Source organism: Sorex araneus, chromosome 1 (assembly GCF_027595985.1).
Source record: "Sorex araneus isolate mSorAra2 chromosome 1, mSorAra2.pri, whole genome shotgun sequence".
In the NCBI taxonomy this organism is placed as follows: domain Eukaryota; kingdom Metazoa; phylum Chordata; class Mammalia; order Eulipotyphla; family Soricidae; genus Sorex; species Sorex araneus.
In genome coordinates this window covers 428,133,300-428,154,449 of record NC_073302.1, presented here as the reverse complement: position 1 = coordinate 428,154,449, position 21,150 = coordinate 428,133,300, and the positions used below count along the sequence as shown (strand labels likewise).

Genomic DNA, 21,150 nt, shown 5'->3' with positions numbered 1-21,150 from the left:
AAGGAAGTAAAAAGAAATTGGGGAAAAAAACTACTTGCACTGCATACAATAAAAAGGCTGTATTCTGGGGTCAGAGAAGTAGTACAATAAGTTAAATGAAAACTTATACAAAAACTTATACAAGGGGCTGGAGTGATAGCACATCGGTAGGGTGTTTGCCTTGCACTCAGCCGACCTGGGTTTGATTCCCAGCATCCCATATGGTCCCTTGAGTACCATCAAGGGTAATTCCTGAGTGCACAGCCAGGAGTAACCCCTGTGTATTGCCAGGGGTGACCCAAAAAGCAAAATAAAACAAAACAAAAAAACCAACAAACTTATACAACAAAACGTGTGTGCCTTGCACATGGCCAACCTGGGTTTAGTTCCTGGCCCTCCATATGGTTCCCTAGCATCTCTGGGCGGGAGTGATCCCTGAGCACAGAGCCATGAGTAAGCCTTGAGCACTAACAGTTGTGAACCAAAAAGGAACGAAAGGCCATATTTTTAAATATAAAGTTCTTCCAATGAATAAATATAAAGGCTATAAGAGAAATTTGGGCAACAAACAATAACCTGATTGGTATATAGACTAGAATCCTCTCACAAAAGCAGCCAACGGCACAAAATAATCACAACAGATTCACAGGATCGGACGCTACTGAGAAGAGGCGGCTTCCAGGAGCTGTAACGAGCGTGGTCCGACTTGATTGGACAGAATAGAGCAACGTGGCTGACAATCCAGGTCTTTAGACTAACCAAGAAACCCAGTCAGGGAGAGCCAGGATTCCTACCGAGAGGGAACAGTGTCCGGACCATTAGCAGGGTTAACAAGGCCCCAGTCAGACCCGCCCAGGGAACGCTCTCAGCAGTTCCCGTGGGAATCACAGCACCCGCACTTGGGAAGAAGGCCACACCGCCTGATATCCTACCTTCCACTCAAGGTGGATTGCGACGGTAGAGGAAGGTGAGGAAACGGGTGGGATTCTAGCTAACGAAATTTTCCTTAATCCCACTTAGGGGCTCTTTCAGCCTAACGCTCTATGGCCACATGAACCTTCTAACCTAAGTTCTGGCTAAATCAACCCCATCTCCAGGTGGCGGAGTTTGTGGAAGCCTCTGTGCCAAATTGCAGGCTGCAGTTGTTGTATCTGATTTTTCTTTAAGGACTTGACCGTCGGGAGCGCCAATGGCTAGTTACGCCTCCTAATGCCATCCCTCTATGGGAAACAGAAAGACGGTCACCACGTCCCAAGCTGGACACAGAACGTGTCTTCCTGAAACACTTCTCCAGCTCACATTCGGACAATTCTTAGCCGTGTGCCCTAAAAAGTGCCAGAGACGTCTCTCAGACACTAAGGCCTTCAGGGAACTTTCTGCTGAAATGAAGGCTGGAGGGGCTGTACAGTGGCTAAGGCACTTGCTCTGCATGCAGCCAACCCAGCTTCTATCAGCACATATGGTCCCCCGAACCCTGTCAGGTGTGGCTCCAGATTTTAAAAAAGCATGTTATTAGCTAGCATTTTCCAGGACTTCAAAAATAACACATTTCAAAAAAGCCAAAGCATTTAAATTTCCTACTTACTCTAACTAGCTAACGTATATACTTGTATATGCTGACATTTATATACGCGTGTGAAATAGTTCAGTCATCAAATAATCACAGAATCTCAGAACTGGGCTGGTCCACCTCCACGACCCAGACTTCTGAGCAAGTCCCAGGCACCCCATGTCTTAGTAACTGACCGCCAGCGCCTGCTGAGGCGAATCACTGCGCTTCTAGGACTGGCCCAAGTGCAGGAGGCCACCGGCCCAGAAAGAAGGGAAAGATGGCGGCACGTTTCTGACTAAATTCAGAAGCCCTTGCCGAAGGCACCTGCGAGGAAGCGGATGCGACTGTACCAGGCCGCTGAGCGCCTCCACCGTTGCTGCTGAGATGTATGGACAAGGTGGGGACCTGCCTGCTCTCCCAGAACATCAACCCCCCACCCCGCCACCGCCGGGTCTCTGCCCTGAACAGGGCACTAATCTGCCCCATGGGAGAGAAAGGACAAAAGGTGCCTCGCAGCAAAATTTAAAGCACTCAGTTCTCGGCAAGTCCTTGTCACAGCAAAATAGTGACTTTGATTTAAAAAAAAAAAAATCAACAGTTCAGCACCTTCCACTCTGGAAGGGCCCACACCTATGGGGTGCATAACGGGATTTCTCTTCACGTCTCTCTCCCCTCTCTCATGTTGCCTAAATAAAAACTATTTACTACCGCAGTAAAAAAAATATAAAAATCAACAGGTCAGATTAGGCAGCCATTATAATGGCCTTTTCCAGGAAATACCAGGTCCCCTGCTAGCGAATGGCATCAGAGGCTTCTAGAATTTTCCCAGGCACCGGTTGTCTACCAGATAAATTAAAAAAAAAAAAATTCCAATCAAAGCTAAATCTCGTGCTGAAGGGCCTGTTGTCAGTCATGCTAGGAAGGTCTAAGTGGAAACAGGGAAGAAATCCAATGAAATATTCATGCCCGCTTACCATTAGCATCCTGGACTCCAGTAAGTGCTCCGACGGCTGCTGCGGTTTCTCCAGACAGGACGATCTGTCCCCCGCCTTGCAAGGTGGCCTCGGCTAGCGTGGCGACGGCATGGGCAGCGGCCTCACTGTGGGCAGAGGAAGGGGGAAAGAGGGCCCGCGCCGGGTGAGAGGAGGAACGGCAACGCGGCAAGGCCCACCACCCTCTCCCCGCTCCTCGGCTCCCTGCTGGCTGCTGCGAGAGGCCAGCACCCATGGCCAGAGCCACCACGGCCACAAAGAGCCCTGAGCCCCAGGCGGCACATTTCTAAAGTTCTGAGTTTTCCTTTAAGCCTGGGACAAAAAGCACTTATTTCCGTCTCTTCTCTTTCAAGAGCCACGGGGTACTTGGGCAGCAGAGAGGATGCTCCAACCCACTGCACAAAGCCCAGGCCGTGTGGGCTGCAGGTGCCGGGGCCCCTCTTCCTCCATGCGGTAACGCCAGGCAGGCCGCTGAAGCCACCCTTGCACAGCCGAGAGCGGCGACAGAAGGGGGCTGCCGGAACTAGCTACTGCACACGACAGTAATTCGACTGATTTCCAAGACAAATGGTTGATTCATATTCTATAAAGTCCAACTCTACCCTCACCTCACTGTAGTTCTGAGAGCACTAAATTAAGACTAAAAAAAAAAAAAATGGGAGGAGGGGGGCCCACACCTGCAGTGCATGGGGTTTACTCCTGGTTCTGTGCTCAGGGATCCCTCCTAGTGATGCTCAAGGGACCATATGGGGAGCTGGAGATCGAACCTGGGCCAGGCTCTAGCTAGGCAAGTACTAGAGCTCCAGTCCCCAAGATGTAAAAGTTTATTTTTTAAATTTATTTATTTTTTTGCTTTTTGGGGTCACACCTGGCAATGTTCAGGGGTTACTCCTGGCTCTGCACTCAGAATCATCCCTGGCGGTGCTCAGGGGACCATACGGGATGCTGGGAATTGAACCTGGGTCGGCTGCGTGCAAGGCAACGCCCTACCCGCTGTGCTATTGCTCCAGCCCCAAGATTTAAAGGTCTAAATTAGCCCTTGAAGCCCAAACTCTAGAAACATTTCAAAATGATCTCCCGCTTCACTGCAGAGAAGAACGGCAGGGGTTGGAGCAATAGCACAGCGGGTAGGGCATTTGCTTGCAAGCGGCCAACCCGGGTTCGATTCCCAGCATCCCATATGGTCCCCTGAGCACCGCCAGGGGTGATTCCTGAGTGCAAGAGTAACCCCTGTGCATCGCTGGGTGTGACCCATAAAGCAAAAAAAAAAAAAAGAGAGAGAAGAAAGGCATCATCCATCTGTGCAGAGAACATACTCTGCACCGCGTGTTCCCTCACCACAAGCTCTGATAATGCACATAACAACCCATTTTTATTGATTCTATGATGACACAAACTATTACTTGGCTACATGTGAAATATAATGTACTGTAATTTTACATGCCAGTCAAAATGAGAAATTCCTGACAATTTTAAGTTTATAATTTACCATCGACATTTCGGGATGTTCAGACCTAAACTGAGGGCTGGGGAGAGCGAGCACAGGGCATAGGAGGAAAGGCCAGCCCCAGTTCAAGCACCGGCACCACATAGCATTGCCTGAGCCACGCCAGGAGCGATCCTTGAGCACAGAGCTAGGAGTCAGGCCCTGAGCACTGCTGGGCATGGCCAAAACATCACCCCCCCCATGCCCCCCAAAAAAAGGTCTTCAACAAAACCCAATCAGATGGCTGTGCCCCTGCTCCCAGGAGAGGACGGCTCCCACCATGCGCAGTTACTGCGGGGAGGGCTCGTGGGGGAGAGGAGTGGGGCCCGGGGGCTGCGCAGAAGCAGGGTCAGGCCTGAGCGTGACGGCGGGCAGGTGGCTGGGCTCTGTTCGGGAGCCACGGCTTTCCCAGAACCAGGGTGGTCATGCGGCAATCACACGATATAGATGGGGGTGGTCACAACTGAGGACTACATCTGTACCCAATTCCAGAGCCATTCCCACCTAAGCATGTCGCTTTCCCTGGGAAAGACTTCTTAGTCACCATGAATAAGGGTTTTAGGAAGCAATAAGAAACTCACTATTGGGGCTGGAGCGATAGCACAGTGGGTAGGGCGTTTGCCTTGCACAATGCCAACCCGGGTTCGAATCCCAGCATCCCATATGGTCCCCCAGCACCGCCAGGAGTAATTCCTGAGTGCGGAACCAGGAATAACTCCTGCGCATCGCTGGGTGTGACCCGAAAAGCAAAAAAACAAACAAAAAAAGAAACTCACTATTAATATTTAAAAAAAAAGTCTCATTAAGCAGAAAATTCTATTTTTTTTACTAATTTGCCTTGCCTTTTGTTTGTTTTGGTTTTGGGCCACACCTGAGAGTGCTCATAGGTTACTCCAGGTTTTCCCCCCAAGAATTACCTCTGGCAGGCTCAGGGTCCACAATATGAGATGCCAGGGACTGAGGGACTGAATTTGGGTCAGGTGCGTGCGAGGCAAGCGCCCTAACTGCTGCACTCTCTTTTGGCCCCCAAATTTACCTTGCTTTTCAATCTCTATGTCTGGTTAAAAAGCTCTCTTCCCCTGGGGCCAGGGAGTGCCTGCAAAGGGTTGGGGCCCAGGCACTGTGTTCCAGAACCCTAATGTCAACCTTCTGCACTGCTGACAACAGCCCTGGAGTGTGGCCCCCACACCAAAAGGTTATTTTCCCCCTAATGATAAAAATGACATGCAGAAAACTTACAAAAATTTCACTCGGTATAAAAGAAAAATTTAAATAGCATGTAGAAATAACTTTTTACTCTCTTTTTGGGGTTACACCCAGCGATTCACAGGGGTTACTTCTGGCTCTGCACTCAGGAATTACACCCGGTGATGCGCAGGGGCTACTTCTGGCTCTGCACTGAGGAATTACCCCTGGCGGTGCTCAGGGGACCATATGGGATACTGGGATTCGAACCCGGGTTGGCAGCGTGCAAGGCAAACGCCCTACCTGCTGTGCTATTGCTCCAGCCCCAACTTTTTACTCTTAAACACACCTGGAAGGTGAAGGGGCTCGGGCTGTGGGGTTTTAGAACCGCCTGGTCCCTCACACTGTACTCCCCACCTAGACATTCAACGTTTGCCCAGGTGAAGGAATCGAAGGCAAGTTTTTGCCCACTGCCCCTCTCCTAGTTATTTCAGGGTGGCCACTTTCAGCCTATAGGTTTCCTTCAAATGCTGTTCACGGTCAGATACTGCATTTTAAATCCAGTTACTTTTTTTCATGAAAAGCTTTGGGACAATTCAGGAGAGTCACCGCCAGAGCAGAATCCGCTCTCCACTGCCCACATCACAGCCTGTGATGCTCTCTTCTCCGGTTATGGGCTTGTGACTGTTCATTCTCCAGGTGTTTTTGCTTTTCCCCCTACTTACAAAAGCCTTGGTTACAATGGCAGCAACAGGGTTTACAATAAACGAAGCAAAGTGCTTGTTCCCCTCTGGCCGCTCAGTGCTCAGGCATGGAACCCAGGCCCGGGCACGCAAGGCAGGAGCTTTCCCTGGGAGTACTGTCCTTCCCCTGGTCTTTCATCAACACTCCCCATCAGTGATGACGGCTGGCACTGTGGCGGCCCTGGGCACATGGCCGCAGATGAGGAGGGGGGCGGCTACCCCGATGCCTGCAGCCAACCACAGCCACTCTACACACCCCAAGTTCTAGGCACATCAAGTCTTTTACTGTTTGTCAGTTTTGGGGCCACATCTGGCGAAGTTCAGGGGCTGCTCCTAACTAGGTGCCGGGGGAACCTGTGATGCCGGGGACCAAAGCCCCGCCTCCAGGACGCAGAGCCTGTGCTCCAGCCCCAACCCAGTCACCTGGGACGCGAGGCAGGAGAGCCCAGAGGCTGAGGCGTCAGCAGGGACAGGCTAGGGAGGCTGGAAGAGTCATCTAGGTTGTCTGCTCCATTTTAGTGAGCAAATACCTGGTCAGATGTTTGCGGTTGTGGTTTGGTTTAGTTTTGGGGGAACACACCCAGTGGTGCTCAGAGGACCACGTATGGTCCTGGGGATTGAACTAGGGTTGGCAGCGTGCAAGGCAAATGCCTTAATCACACTCTCCAAATCCTTAACTTTAAGTCAATAGTGTTTTAATCAAACAGTAAGCAGGGGCTAAGGAAACAGCTCAGTGGGGAATACAGGTTTTGCATAACTGAAACTCTGGGTTCAATGTCTGGCACTTCGAAAAGGAAAAAATACACGCACACATATTACATATATAAATATACACAGCTAAAACAGAAAAGAGGCAATGAATAACAAAATGTGCAATTTCCTTTTTAAAAAGTGAATTTTCTTTAAGAAATATTACTGGGCCAGAGGGATAGTTCAGGAGTAGTGCACTTGCCTTGCACACAGCTGACTTGGGTTTGATGCCCATAATCTCATACATAGGTCCCCCGGCATCACCAGAAGTAATTCCTGAGTGCAGAGCCAGGAGTAACCCCTGAGTACCACTGAGTGTGACCCCAAAACAAAACAAAAATGATTATTCCTTCTGCTTCTTTTTCGGTTAGCCATGTCACCTCACGGCAAGAAATCCAGCAGGAGGAATCAAGTGAGGCTTCTTCAATGTACCAAGCCACTGTGCTATGCAGCTAGACACCCAGTAAAAAGTGTTCTGGGGGGGCAGGGGCTGGAGCAATAGCACAGCAGGTAGGACGTTTGCCTTGCATGCGGCCGACCCAGGTTCGATTCCAAGCACTCCATATGGTCCCTGAGCACCACCAGGGGTAATTAACTTCTGAGTGCAGAGCCAGGAGTAACCCCTGTGCATCGCCAAGTGTGACCCAAAAAGCAAAAAAATAAAATAAAAAAAAAGTGCTCTGGGGTCCGCAACTGGGTGTCGGGCTGTCTACATGTCAAAGGCAATCCCAGCTTACATCTCTGTCATGTATCTCTGTGTACAGGCCGGCAGGGGACCGGCTGTAGAAGCACTTGTTTCAGAGCTACCATGTGCCCAGGGTATCTTAAAGAACTGAAACGTCCAATTAACTGTTAGGACCAACTAGCAGCTTCGGGCTGTCCTCTCCTTTCCTCTCTGGTTGCTCAGGCTAAGTAACTCTGGTGGGGGTGGGGGTGTCGAGCTGTGATGCTGTTCCTCACTTACTTTGACTTTCTCCCATCTGCATCCTAGAAGTCCTGATATGTCAAAAATGAAAATTAACTAGTTTCCAGTCTTAAAAGGTTTTTTTTTTTTGTATGGGCTGAAGTGATAATGGAGTGGGTAAGGTGCTTGCCTTGCACATGGCTGACCTGGGTCCAAACTTTGGCACCACTAGTAGTTCCCCAAGGCCCACCAGGAGTGATCCTTGAGCACAGAGCGAGGACTAAACCCTGCACACAGCCTGGTGTGTGGCCCAAATGCCAAAACCCAAAGATTTAAAAAAAAACCCACAAAAACTGGGGCTAATTTTTCCTTTCGTTTGGGGCTGAGGGTCAACCCTGGAGTTCTCCCATGCTAAGCATGACCTCCGGCCCTTTGAGCGTCTCCTTCAGCCCAGCTTTGAGACATCTTAACTTCTTGGAACCCAGGTGGGTGGCTACAAAGCCAGACGGGCTAAAGAGCCACCATCGGACCATAAGGAAACTCTTCACAAGCACGGCTGGAAACCAGGCCTGTGGGGCCAGGAGGAGCCCTCCAGCCTCTGCTCCTGGAGCACGCCCCCTCGGCTTCCTCTGCCCACACCTGCAGGAGAGGAGCAGAACTGCTGTCCTGACAGGAACAGTAACCTGGTGCCCCGGGGTCGCTGCCTGTCACTGAGAACCAGCAACAAATCCTGTGCCAAGTGAGGCTGAGCGCCGGGTCACTCGGCAGCAGGACACACCGAGGGTTTGCGCTGAAGGACAAACCTCTCGGCAGCAGCCGGCCGGCGGGGCGCCCCGGGAGCCTGCTGGCATCCAGTCTGCGCAGCCAGACTGGGCTTCTTGACCCCAGCGCAGGCGGCAAGGCTGCATCCCACAACCACCACCCGCGGCCTTGAACTATCTGATTGCAAACAGATTTCAACATCTCCGTGCTCCTCCCTCCATGCCGCTGCGAAGCACGCTCTCCTTCCTTGCAAGTAAACACTGTGGCCAGCTCAGCCGCCTCGGAGCTTGTTAACAAGCCCTCAGGGGAAGCCATTACCCTCTCCGCCTTCAGAAATAAGCCCCGGTCCTTACGCTGAAGGGAGGCAGAACGCGCCTCATATTTTCCACTAACTCCAGGGGTTCCCAGGACACTCGCTTCGCTGGGAGAGCCAGGCCCTGCCTAGAAGGCACGTGGAAGTCAGTCGCTGGTGACGGGGCCCGTGCGGCTCCAAGCTTGGGGCGAGTCTCGCTCAGCCCAGCTTCCAGGGGCCAGTGGATCTACGCTCTTCTCTCAAGGGCTAACGTGGGTGTAAGCAACCAGCCCCAGTCCTGGCCACGCTGGCTTGCTTGTCACTCCTGCTCGTCCTCTGGTTTCTGAGCCTTTAACAAGTCCGACCTGAAGGCCGCCTCTCCTTTCTCTTCTCACTATAATCGATTCTGGAGCAGACGAGTCTTAGAATAGAATTAGAATGCCAGCTATCCTACAGTGCTGCGGGCAGGCCATACGACAGAAGTTTTATATACATCATTTTATGAAAATATTTTTTGAGGGTGAGGAGACCCAGGCCCTGGGGCACAGCTCCTCAAGGTCAAACGGCGAGTCAGTGAGAGAGCTCGGGGGGATCCACGTCACCTTGGATGGCCACACAGCCTCCGGGAGGGCCTTTATTTGTATGTAGCCCATCATGGCGTTTGGGGATTTATAATGACCACCTGGACCTCCACTGGATTTACTATATTCTGGAGGTGCAATGTCCATGGTCTGTGGTGCACAAGTCAAGAAACGCTGTTTTCGGGGCTGGAGCAATAGCACAGCAGGTAGGGCATTTGCCTTGCATGCGGCCAACCCAGGTTCGAATCCCAGCATCCCATATGGTCCCCCGAGCACCGCCAGGAGTAATTCCTGAGTGCATGAGCCAGGAGTGACCCCTGTGCATTGCCGGGTGTGACCCCCCCCTATAAAAGAAAAGAAACGCTGTTTGCCAGCAGTCCTGCCTTGATCGCCACAATAATACTGTATGTTTTTTTTTTTTTTTTTGCTTTTTGGGTCACACCTGGCAATGCACAGGGGTTATTCCTGACTCTGCACTCAGGAATTACTCCTGACGGTGCTCAGGGGACCATATGGGATGCTGGGAATTAAACCCGGGTCGGCTGTGTGCAAGGCAAACGCCCTACCCGCTGTGCCATCGCTCCAGCCCTACAGTGTAGTCCTTGAGGACAGCCTATCTTAGAGAACATTTACAGACTTGTCCTGCAGTGGTGCTGCAAATCCTGCTAGTGCCAGGACCACTGGAGATGAACAGCTGCTGTCCATCGGGAGAGCAGAAATCTTGGAAGCCCAGGGCTGACCTAGACACAGCCTTACTCTGCAACCACCCCGCCGGACCACCCTTAACCCTCCATCGTACAGAGGAAGAAACCCCAAACGTGGAGTTCAAGTACATTTCCCAAGTAAACCACAGAGGTGGAATTCAAATCCAGGCAGTCTGGAGTCCAGGCCCACCCTTTTCCCTAACCACAGAGCAAGCACGGTCGAGTCCGGGTCTGGGGGAGACAGTACAGGGGGGCAGGGCGCTCGCCTTGCATGCGTGCAGCCTGCCCGGGCTCAGTCATTCAGTAATGATTGAGCCCGGAATGATTCCTGAGTGCAGAGTCAGGCAGTAAGCCCTGAGCATCACTGGATGTGGCCCCCAAACAAAACAAAAGTCTGGATCCTCTGAGCACACAATTATGTCAGGAGCGAAGGGTATTGGTACAGGGAAGTTTGTCTGTTTTTTCCTGCCAACAACTACCAGTGAAAGGGCCCGGGGAGGAAACGCGGTGGTTCTGCTGAGGGCCCATTCTGAGGCGCTCTTCCTCCACAGGCCGAGGGGGGCGGCGCACCACTGCCCCCATCACTGAACTGAGTTCATTTGAAAAGCGAGGAAAACACGTTTCCTGAAGAGCCAGTAAAATCGGCTGTCGGCCTGCCTCAACAGGCGTGAATGCCCCTGCCCGAACCAGTTTCTTTGGGAGAGGAAGGGAAAGCCGGGGCATCAGCACACGGAGTTCTCTCTGCACGGGGGCCACGGCCGGCGGGGCGGAGGGTGACAGCCGCCAACCCACACCGACCTCAGGGCCGCCGTAACCTGCCGGCTCCCTCCCTCCCATCGCGCAGCCTCAGTGGGCCGCCACCCGCCCGCGGCGTGCCACCCCTGTCGCCACCTGTTCAGTGCCATGGTGACCGTCGCTCCCTGCTGCATCTCCTGAGACGCCGCCACCGCCGCTTCTGCCAACGAGGCCACCGCCTGGGTGGCCTCTGACGCTTGTGTCGTCTGGATGGTCATTTCCCCTCCTTGTAACGTGGCCCAATTTTGTTCGACCTGAGGCAGAAAGGACAGGGCAGTGAAGCACCAGAAGTCACAACAGTCTTCCTCAGGGAAAAAGATTTATAAGACTATATGTTTGATTTTACTTACATGGGCATTAAAAATTGTGGAACAGACCAAAGTAACCACTGGAACCATTTTTTCTCATTGTATGTGTGAGGCGGGGGCGGGGTGGGGGAGTGTCATGGGAACAGGCTGGATTAGACCATGGAAAGCAAGGCTTCCCACTCTTGATATCTGGGTGGGGGCGCACCAGGCAACGCTCAGGGCCTGGGACTACCCCCTGCAGTCCTGGGCACTGAAGCCACGTGGAAGGTTCTCCTACTTGAACCATATCCTCACTCCCCTGCCACCCCTGCCACTGCTTTTTTAAAAATATATGAGCTACATCCATCTGTTACCTATATCAGTTATTCAAATTCAATGAAAAACACTTAATAGATCATAAATGTAATACTTAGAAAAAAAACCCAAACAAACAACTCAAACTGTACCACAGGGAATATGACAACACTCCACAGATCCTTTGCCCAAAGCCACTGCTATTTTTTGCGTGTCTTTGCAGATAGACTCTCCATAAGCAAGCCTACTTATACACACACACACACACACACACACACACACACACACACACACACACAATGCACTATTTCTTCAGTTCTGCCACCTCCCTTCCTTTGGGAGAGGGTGAAAGGAACATATCCTGGAGGACTCGGGGTCCACCTGTGATGTCATAGTTCAAACCGGGGTCGGCTACATGCAAGGCAAGCGCCTCCCCTGCTGCACTACCGTCCGGGCCCTAGCACTCCTTTTTAGAAACAAAAATGCCAGCCTATTCTACCTTTCTTTTTCTCCTTTGCTCCCCTCCCCCCAACAACAGCCCCCTGGAATAATTCTATTTTGGAATGAGTGAAATAGCTTCATTTATTCATGACTCTCCTTAATAGCTGCAGAGCACTGTGCTAGATTAGATTCCCCATGACTTATTTAGCATCTTTTAGTGGGCATTTAGTGTCCAGTCTTTTGCTATTATAAATAGCACCGTGATATTCTTAGAGACTACTTTGTATGTTGTATATTAATCTATTATAGGGGAGATCCCTGAATCAAATCATAAACCAAAGCTATTTTGCATTTGTTTATGGGGGCGGGTGGTGTTCAGGGCATACTCCTGGCTGTGTGCTCAGGGATCACTCCTAGAGAGCTTGGGGGGTTACACAGGGTGCTGGGGATTGAACCCAAGCTGGCTGCATGCCAGGAAAGTGCCCTACCTGCTGATCACTCTGGCCCCGTGCATTTTAATTTTTGACAGAAACTGCTGTGCTCAGTAAACACATTTTATTTTATACATTTTTTCTTTGGTTTGGGGGCTATCTATTTATTTGGAAAATGCTATATTTTAGTCTGGGGGTGGGGGCTACTCCTGGTGCAGTGCTACTTGGGGGACCACGTGGTGCAGAGACTGAACCTGGGGCAACCAGCATGCAAAGTGTGTGCTCCAGAGAGCCCTTTGCCTCAGCCAGTAAATACTTAAAAAAAAAAAGTAGCAAAAAACTGCTAGACGACATTATATGGCAGTAGGGAAGAATTATGAAGACACAAGAGCAAAAGACGCTTTCTGGTGACAGAACAACAAGGACTTCCGCTGGGCCAGGTAGAGCACAGGACTTCTCACACTGTGTGCTGCCAACGTCCTGCGACAACTCTTGGCACTAGAGGGTATCCTGGGCAGCGCTGGAGGCCCAGTAGCACCGTCCTCAGTCGTGACCATCACGTATATCTGGGGGAGCTGGGGCGCGCGATCCCTGGCCGAGAACCACCGATTCCGTGTAATGCTTTCCACCTAGAGAGCTCTCGACTCTGGGTAACTGTCGCCACTTCCGTCCGGGGTGCTCATCCAGAGAGAGATCACTTGTCCCCCGCTCCGAGCCAGCAGCAGCAGGGGCAGAGGGAGGTCTGCGGGGAGACAGTGCCGACGGCGCTGACGGTGCTCAGGAAAGCTGTCCCTGTTCCTGCTTCAATTCCTGGCGCTCACCGATGGGTTAGTTTGTGCCTAAGTGTCTCGCTGGACCCAAGAAAGTGCCGTGTGCTGCAAGAGAGGCAGATTCCACACTGAGTGTATGGTGGTGCTTCTCGGGAGTGCTTGTCAAGGGCCTCCCCGTGACGAGGCATTGCTTGTCCCCAGAGTTCTCCTGGGAGTGGCCCCAAGGTCGAGAGGCAGGGCCAAGCTCACCTCCTCCCTCAGGAGTGCACGGGCTCCTGCCTTGCCAGGGCCTTTCCTCTCATGGCATCGCACCAGCGGGCATCGCTGTAGATCAAGGACTGTGGTTTACACTCGAGGACTTGTCGCCCACAGCAGAATCACACGTGAGCTTTCAAGTGCAGAGCAAAGCTACGGCTTCCCTACTGCGCTCACAGCTGCAGGCCTTCTCTGGCGGGTGCGTGCTCCCCTAGGAGGACTCTGTCAGGCACTGAGGAAACAGAGAGGGCCCTGCCTGGCTTCACTGCCCATCCTCCGCTGGGCTCTGGGGGGATGGTGGGCTACCCCACCCTCCTATCACCTGTAGAACCCGGGCCCCCTGGGGGCATTCCCATGTTCCTCTACTGCCTGTCCCCCGTCACCACTCCAATGGCAACCTGAAAACAGAGGCTTCCCTGCATCCCTCTCACAGGCGAGATCTACAACGTCCACAGAGGCCTGAGGGTGGCAAGACGCTTCCCGCGTTTTTCACATTCAAGGGATTTCACTCCAGCGAGCTTCTGAAAACAACTAGAGAGTTTTGAGGATGGAGCTAAGGGCTTTTCACATTTCTCACACCTACGAGGTGCAGAGCTGGAGCGACAGCATAGCGGGTAGGGCGTTTGCCTTGCACGCGGCTGACCCGCGTTTGATTCCTCCGTCCCTCTTGGAGAGCCCGGCAAGCTACCGAGAGTATCCCGCCCGCACGGCAGAGCCTGGCAAGCTCCCCATGGCGTATTCAATATGCCAAAAACAGTAACGAGTCTCACAATGGAGACGTTACTGGTGCCCGCTCGAATAAATCGATGAACAACGGGACAACAGTGCCACAAGGTGCAGGGCCGTGACTTTTAACACGTGCAGTAAGGCCCGGGGGGTGAGGAAAGGCTTCCCTGCAGCCCCCACATTTCGAAGGCTCTCTCCAGCATGGGCTTGTCACGTTAGGGGGGATTGAGCGTGGGGGTGAGGGGGGGTGATGCTCTCCCCTTAGTCCTTCTGGCGGTGGGCTTCTCGTCACTGTCACTGTGCCTGTGTCAACTGAGTATGAGAAAGCAGGAGAGGTGTCTGAGGGTGGGGGCATCTGGGACTTCTCTGCGGTGGGGCTCCTTCGTGCGCAATCACACTGGGGGAGGGCCGGGGACAGGCTCTCCTCCACCTTCAGTTCACTCGTGGTGTCTTGAGGCGCGTGAGTGCCTGCTGGCTTCCTCCACATGCTCACGATCCCCACCCTTGTGGCTTCTTCCCCAGGGCGGGATGAATTCCGGTGGCTCCGTATTCTCAGACTACTCCTGGGACCTGCCCATCACCCCGAGCTCACTGACTACTCTCTTCCCCCAAATATCCTGCCGAACTGCCGCGTCCTTGGGTTCAAGTTCCCCTTCTTGGTGGACTCCTCTCTCCACTGCCCTCAACCTGTTCCTGTTCCAACCGACAGGTCACACTGGGTTTGAGCAGATGGTGCCCCACTGGGGCCACATCCTTGGGCTTCGCCAGCATCACATCTCTGTACAGGTTCCTCTAACGAGGGTCCAGTAAAGTCCACTCCTCTTGGGTGAAGCTCACGGCCACGTCAGGAAAGGTCATTGAGTCCTGAGAACAAGTTGTCAGACAGTCAGTCACCATCCTTGGTCTCTTTTCCTCAGGAGGGTAGAAAGCGTCTTTAGGAAGAAGGTACCAACACGTGGGGCTGTCCGTGAGAGCTGCGGGGACCAGCCTGAGCGACAGGATTCACAGCGGAAACTCTTTTCCTTCCTCACAGGGGGCTCGACGGACACTGACCGCCGTCACAACTGCCACGTGAGCTAGCCAGTTACTCTGCCATGTCTCGGACGGTTGATTCCACTCAGGACATCAGCTGAAGCTGGCCAGACCTGCCACCTCTGGCCGTGACGCCGTCTTCCGCTTTCTTTCCCGCTCGGCCCTTCTGCTCTGCCCCACTCCACTGCCGGGCACGGCCTCGCGGGGCTCCCCCAAGAACTCATACTCCAACGGTAGCAGAACACACGTATTTATTAGAACTAGAGTTTCAGAGCGAGAATGGTATTAGCATGTTGCCATACAGAGGAGAGTGTGCTTTAAGGAACTTAAGTTATACGGCACGGAAGACAGCAGCGAAGGGTGGAAAGGAAGGAGAAAGAGGCAGAGGAGAGGCCGCTACTCAGAGATATGGCAGGTCTCAGTGCCTTAGCTGTGTTTTGCTTCAGTCCTTGTTGCTCTCCCTGGCCATCTGTTGGGAGTCACTGTGTGGTTATCTATGCCTGGATGTCGCCATGTCCCAAAGAAAGGGCCACATGCTCTAGGAGGGAAAGATATTCAGAGGATACACCATTAGCTTCTGTGCTTTTCGGAGAGACCCGCTACATCGAGGCGCTTCACGCTGGCCTTTGCCCTCTAGCTCCCGGGACCCCTGCGGGTGCGCCAGCCTTCCTAACGCCACACGCGACACGTGCTCCTCCCTCTGACGGGAGGACAGCTCCTACCCTCGGCCTCTGCTTCCGGCTCACCCTTCCAGTCCCAGCAGCTGAGACCGTGCTACCCGCCACCATCCGAGGTGGCGAGTTTGGCTTCCGTGTGTTCTCAGCACCCAGCTTGCTGGCACCAGACCCTGAGCTCACTGCGTTGTGCTCTGAGGCGTTCCCTTTGCCGTCTAGCCACAGCTCCTTAAGGAAGAGCAGTCGTTCTTTCTTTATCGACAGTGCCTGGTGCAGGGCCCAGAGAACGTTCACCTGATGGGTGGAAGGATGAGACACGCTCCTTCTCCATCCTCCCCTGTGTGCTCATCTGGCCCACAGTTCAGGTTAATTAACATGCATTAGAAACAAACAACGAACAAGCAAAACCCCAGCTAAAGTGAGTTGTGCTGGTCCAGTCTAAAATATCTATCTCTGATGCCTTTGTGGCATTTCTACTTTTCTTCTCCTAACAGAACCATGTATAAACCATGATTATCAGATATCACTCTATTGCAAATTCCAATTTTTCTGACACATAATACAATTATTACCAAATGGTGGTTTTACCATTCAGCGGTATATTCTCAAATCCATTTGCCTTCGTAGAGCGCACCAAAATTTAAGTTGCATAACTCTAAGTCAACACATATTTTATTCCTTATTACTTTGTTAGTTTTATTTTATATTTTATTCCATATCACTTTGAAATTCTTTGCTTGTTCTACTCTAAATGTCCTTAACTTGCTCTGGGTTCCCCACCAGTCCCAGGCTGCCGATGGGGTTTCGGCTGCTGTTTCAGACTGATGGCATTACTGGCTATCCTCAGCAAAAAGGGAGACCTGGGGACATCAACAGAGACACACGACCCCACTGGCCCTTCTTATAAATGTAGCCAAATGTGGGTTACTTATATTAAAGGGTGTAGTTTGTGGCTAAGAGCTCTTGCTGGCAAGGCTGGGATAAACAAACAACTTCAGGGCTCCTGGAAAGTGTAGGTTATTGTTTTTTACAGGAAGCAACTCCTTGTTTTGGGGAAAAAAGATGCTAAGTCTAAGAAACGAGATGTTTCTACTGAGTTCCTTCATATCTTCATGGTATGCAGCATTCTTAATTACCAAAAGAATGAGACACTTTGACTAAATGACAGTTCTAACTGACAATCCTTAGTTCTATCAAAACTAAGATGTGTAACAATCATGTCAACAGTTCGAAACCAGAAGGCAAACAGATCACACCATAAAGTCTACATACAATGTGTTGTCACTTTCTCCTATGATCTGCTTCTTCTCTTCATTAATATTAATATTTTTGTTTCACTGGATGTGTGGGGAAAGTCAGAATTTTCTAACTGAATCTGTGTATTTACCAACAAGCTATTTATGTCATCCATCCACTCACTCCGATAATAACTGACTTTGAAATGATGATGTTAGTGCGCTGAAAACACTGTAGTAAATATGTGATTGAATTTCTTAATCCTTCGTACTTCCCATGAACACCTATTGATCAATGAACAATCACTGATCATGTGTACACATAAAATTATTCAGAAAATTTTCAAAGACGTGATCTCTATAGAAGGTTTTAAGAGAACAGTTATTTTCTTTAAATAGCAACGGGAACACTCAGCAGGCTGATCTGGTTGACAGTGCTGACTAAACAAAAGAGAATCGCCCCAGAAGACAAACCTATCAGCGTTTCTCTCCCTCTCTCACACTTCAGGGAAGGTCCCCTAGTCTTAGGGTTTGGGGACTGATGGATTTTTCTCTCAGCGAATCCACACCCTGTCGGGTTTATCTATGGAGAAAAGCAAATGTCCTGCTGATCCTTCTACACTGAAAACCAAACGCCAGCTCCTGCCCCAGCCTTCCCACACGGCCTTGCTGGAAGCACTCTCTCCTGAAAGCATTCACCCCTTGGCAGCACCTCTCAGATATCAGGCTGTAATTAACTTAGGTGGTCGGCTCTCTCCCCCACGAGAGCTCCAAGAGAGCAGGGTTCTCAGGCACTCAGCTGCGCACGTCTAAGAGAGCACTGGCCCACCAGGATGGGCTCAGGAACTGCAGGCCAGGCTGAGGGGTCGGCAGAACTCCTCCCCGTCTCACACTGTGAGGCTCCATCAGTTCTCTCCCTCCTGAGACGCAGAGACAAAAGGGACTTTTCTAAGAGTACTTTTCCAAGCAGAAATGGTCCCTGGGCTTGAAGGAGAGGGAGGCCCGGGTACTGCTCTCTGACAGTTACTGGCTGTCTTTCAAATCCAGAGCACATCGTGCTGCACTCCAGGGAGAAGCCTGCGGCGACTCAGTGACGCCTTTCCAGCCTCTCTGCTGATGGCCCGAGAGCTCAGAGAGGAGACAGGATTGCTGCTCCATGTGTGACCCACCTTCCGAGGCCTTTGGGCCAGGCACCGACCTTCCATGTGTTTCACTCCTCTGTATACAAAGTGAATGTGATGGCAGAAGCTCGGCTTCAGAGGGACAAGGGCTTGGTTCAATAAAGGTTGGCTACCTTTTTAACATTCCATAATTCAATAGTTTTGATAGGGAAGAATTTTCTTGTGAAGTCCTTTCAAAAGCATGTTTAAAATCCAGTAACTTGTGTCTGATTAGTAAAAATATTTATCCTTTCAAATAATGCTTTACCTTCAGTTTTGGTTTTAATTTTTTTGTGTGTTTTTGGGCCACACCTGGTGGTACTCAGTGCTCAGGGTTAATTTCTGGCCTGAGCTCAGTGTTCACTCTCAGTGGAAGATCGGGAGACCATATGGGTTGAGTTTGGCCTCATTTAGGTTTTGGGGTCAAAACTGTTGGCTGTGCTTAGGGAACCGTATGTCCTACTGGGTGTCAAACCAGGGTCAATGACAAGCAAAGCAAGCACCTTAATCCCTGCACCAGCCTTTCTGCTCCTAGTTAGCTTCAGTTTAATGATCTCATTTTGTTGTTGCTAATTTTGGGACCACAGTTCGTGGTGCTCAGGGAGCACTCCTGGCAGTGCTCGGGGGACTCTATGAGGTTCAGGGTATTGAACGCGGTCAGCTGCATGCAAGGCAACTGCCCTACCCATTGTACTAACTCACTAGCTCCTAATGATCCAATTCTTCCCATAAAAGTCAAAGATGAAATTCTCTGGGGTTCATAGAACAAAAGTATATAATAACTAACTCCTTTGTTTTTGGGACACACCCAGCGGTGCTCAGGTCTTATCCTTGGTGGTGCCAGGGTCAAGTATGGCTGCATGAAAGGCAAGCCATACTCTATCTTTATCCCTGATAATTCCTTTTCATTGTGTATTATAAGAAATGTTATATTATAAATATAAAATTATGAGTTCCTGACAGATCCGAATAAAAATGATTTACTGATTTCAAATGGCCAAAATTAATATGCACAGCATGTAGAATTATTTGCAAATTATTATGGTATGATGTTTTCAATGGTTTAAATAAAATAATGCTACAAATGTGCAACTACTTACAGTTGTTTCACATTCTGGTCCCTCACTCTCCCTCACCTACAAATGTCAGTATTTCAGTAGAGGCAGACAGAATCCTCTTTCTTACCTCTCCGTCAGCCACAGCAGAATAATTCACTTGGGCAACAGTGACTGTGGTTGGCAATTCTGAAGCATCAGCCAATGTGGCTACTGTTGCCCCTGTACCAACCTAAAGGAAAATACAGACAATGTAAGTGCCAATGGGTAGACCCTTCCTTGCTCAGGAGTCAAGATTCATTTAGTTGGATTGACATGAGGAGTATCTTGTTGAGTGAAATGAGTCAGAAGGAGAGGGACAGGTAGAGAATGACTACATTCATTTGTGGGATATAAAAAAATCTATAAATATGTAGCACTGTTGTCCCATTGTTCATCAGTTTGCTCGAGCGGGCATCAGTAATGTCTCCATTGTGAGTCTCTTTGTTACTGTTTTTGGCATATCGAATACGCCACGGGGAGCTTGCCAGGCTCTGCCGTGCAGGCAGGATACTCTCGGTTGCTTGCGGGCTCTCAGAGAGGGATGGAGGAATCGAACCCAGGTTGGCCACATGCAAGGCAAACACCCTACCCACTGTGCTATTGCTCCAGCCATATGTATAAGACTAATATCCAAGGTGAGGTAAACAGGGCCTAGGAGGACAGGTCAATGGTTAGAAGCTTGCCACATAGAGTGTGTGTTGGGTGAAGGGCATAGTTAACGGGATATACCTAATAACCTATCATCACCTGTATCACAAACCGTAAGGTCCAAAAGGAGACAGAGAGAGACAGAGACGAGAGAAAGTGCCTGCCATAGTGGCAGGTGATGGGATGCGGGGTAGGGGGGTATGGGAGGGAAACTGGGACCATTGGTGGTGGGGAAAACACACTGGTGAAGGGACAAGTACTGGAACATCATATGACTGAAATTCAATCATGAACAAATTTGTAAATGTGCATATCACTGTGATTCAATTTTAAAAAATGGGAAAAAAATAAAATACAAATAAAAAATTCATTTAGTACAAATCCAGCAGAGATAACAAGGACTACGTTTCCCATGATGAATTGAGTTACTTAACTTCGATCTCAGATATTAATGAGTTTTGGAGTTCCACTTCAGTCGAATAAGCTAGAAGGCACCATGTTCTACCGCTGGCACCCAGTGTCAGTCAAACCTGCTTTCTACTCGCCGCCCAGCCTGTAGTGGAGGGGCGAGCAGGAGCCACGTTCCTGGGTCACTGACAGTGGAATGCTCTAAGAAGCCATTTTATAGCCCTTTGCTTTGGAAAGGGCCCAAAACACTGCCTGTAACTCTGAATTTACTTGCATGCCAACAAAAAAATACCCCAAACTCAGTTTCTTTTTTTTTCTTTTTCTTTTTGGATCATACCTGGCGATGCTCAGGGGTTACTCCTGGCTTTGCACTCAGGAATTACTCCTGGCGGTGCTCAGGGGACCATATAGGATGCTGGGAATCGAACCTGGGTCAACCGCATGCAAGGCAAACACCCTACCCGCTATGCTATCACTCCAGCCCCCCAAACTCAGCTTCAACAGGGAGGTCTTAGAAAGAGAGCTCGAGTTCATTATAAGGATGGGCACGAAGGTGTTGTCCCGGCTTAGACGAGGCGGCGCATGGAGCCAGTCACCGTCCCGTGTACTCACCTGGATAAGTGAGACAGTGCCGTCAGGGTTACTAAAGGTCTGGACTACGGTCTGGGACGGGACAAGATGGGCTATACTGTGCGTGGTGGTGGCCTGTGTTTGTGTTTGCTGGTCTTCGAACGCGTACAAAAGGTCCTCCCGCCCGTGCTGCTTATAACAGTTTTTAACTATGGTCCGTAGCGCCTGAGTCCATGAAACCTGTGATCAAGAGACCAGAAAAAGCACATGAAGCCACAGAAAGGTTGGTCACTCAGTCACACGGCAGAAGAGCGGCTTCTAATGATCAACGCGTCGCAGCCCTTCGGAGAGCAACTCCACAGGTCTCCCTGCTTTC

The 21,150-nt window shown here is 50.8% G+C and overlaps 1 protein-coding gene across 6 annotated transcripts in view; it reads right to left on the bottom strand.

Annotated features, from left to right (window-relative positions):
* Positions 1 to 21,150, bottom strand: part of NRF1 (nuclear respiratory factor 1) — a 112,820-nt gene that overhangs the window by 22,257 nt on the left and 69,413 nt on the right. For all 6 annotated transcript variants that reach the window (XM_055124718.1, XM_055124720.1, XM_055124714.1 and 3 more), the window contains 4 exons: positions 20,817 to 21,014; positions 19,237 to 19,338; positions 10,822 to 10,979; positions 2,506 to 2,630 (listed from right to left, as the gene is read on the bottom strand). In XM_055124718.1, coding sequence (XP_054980693.1) covers positions 2,506 to 2,630; positions 10,822 to 10,979; positions 19,237 to 19,338; positions 20,817 to 21,014 — 583 coding nt within the window. The remainder of the gene's footprint in view (positions 1 to 2,505; positions 2,631 to 10,821; positions 10,980 to 19,236; positions 19,339 to 20,816; positions 21,015 to 21,150) is intronic.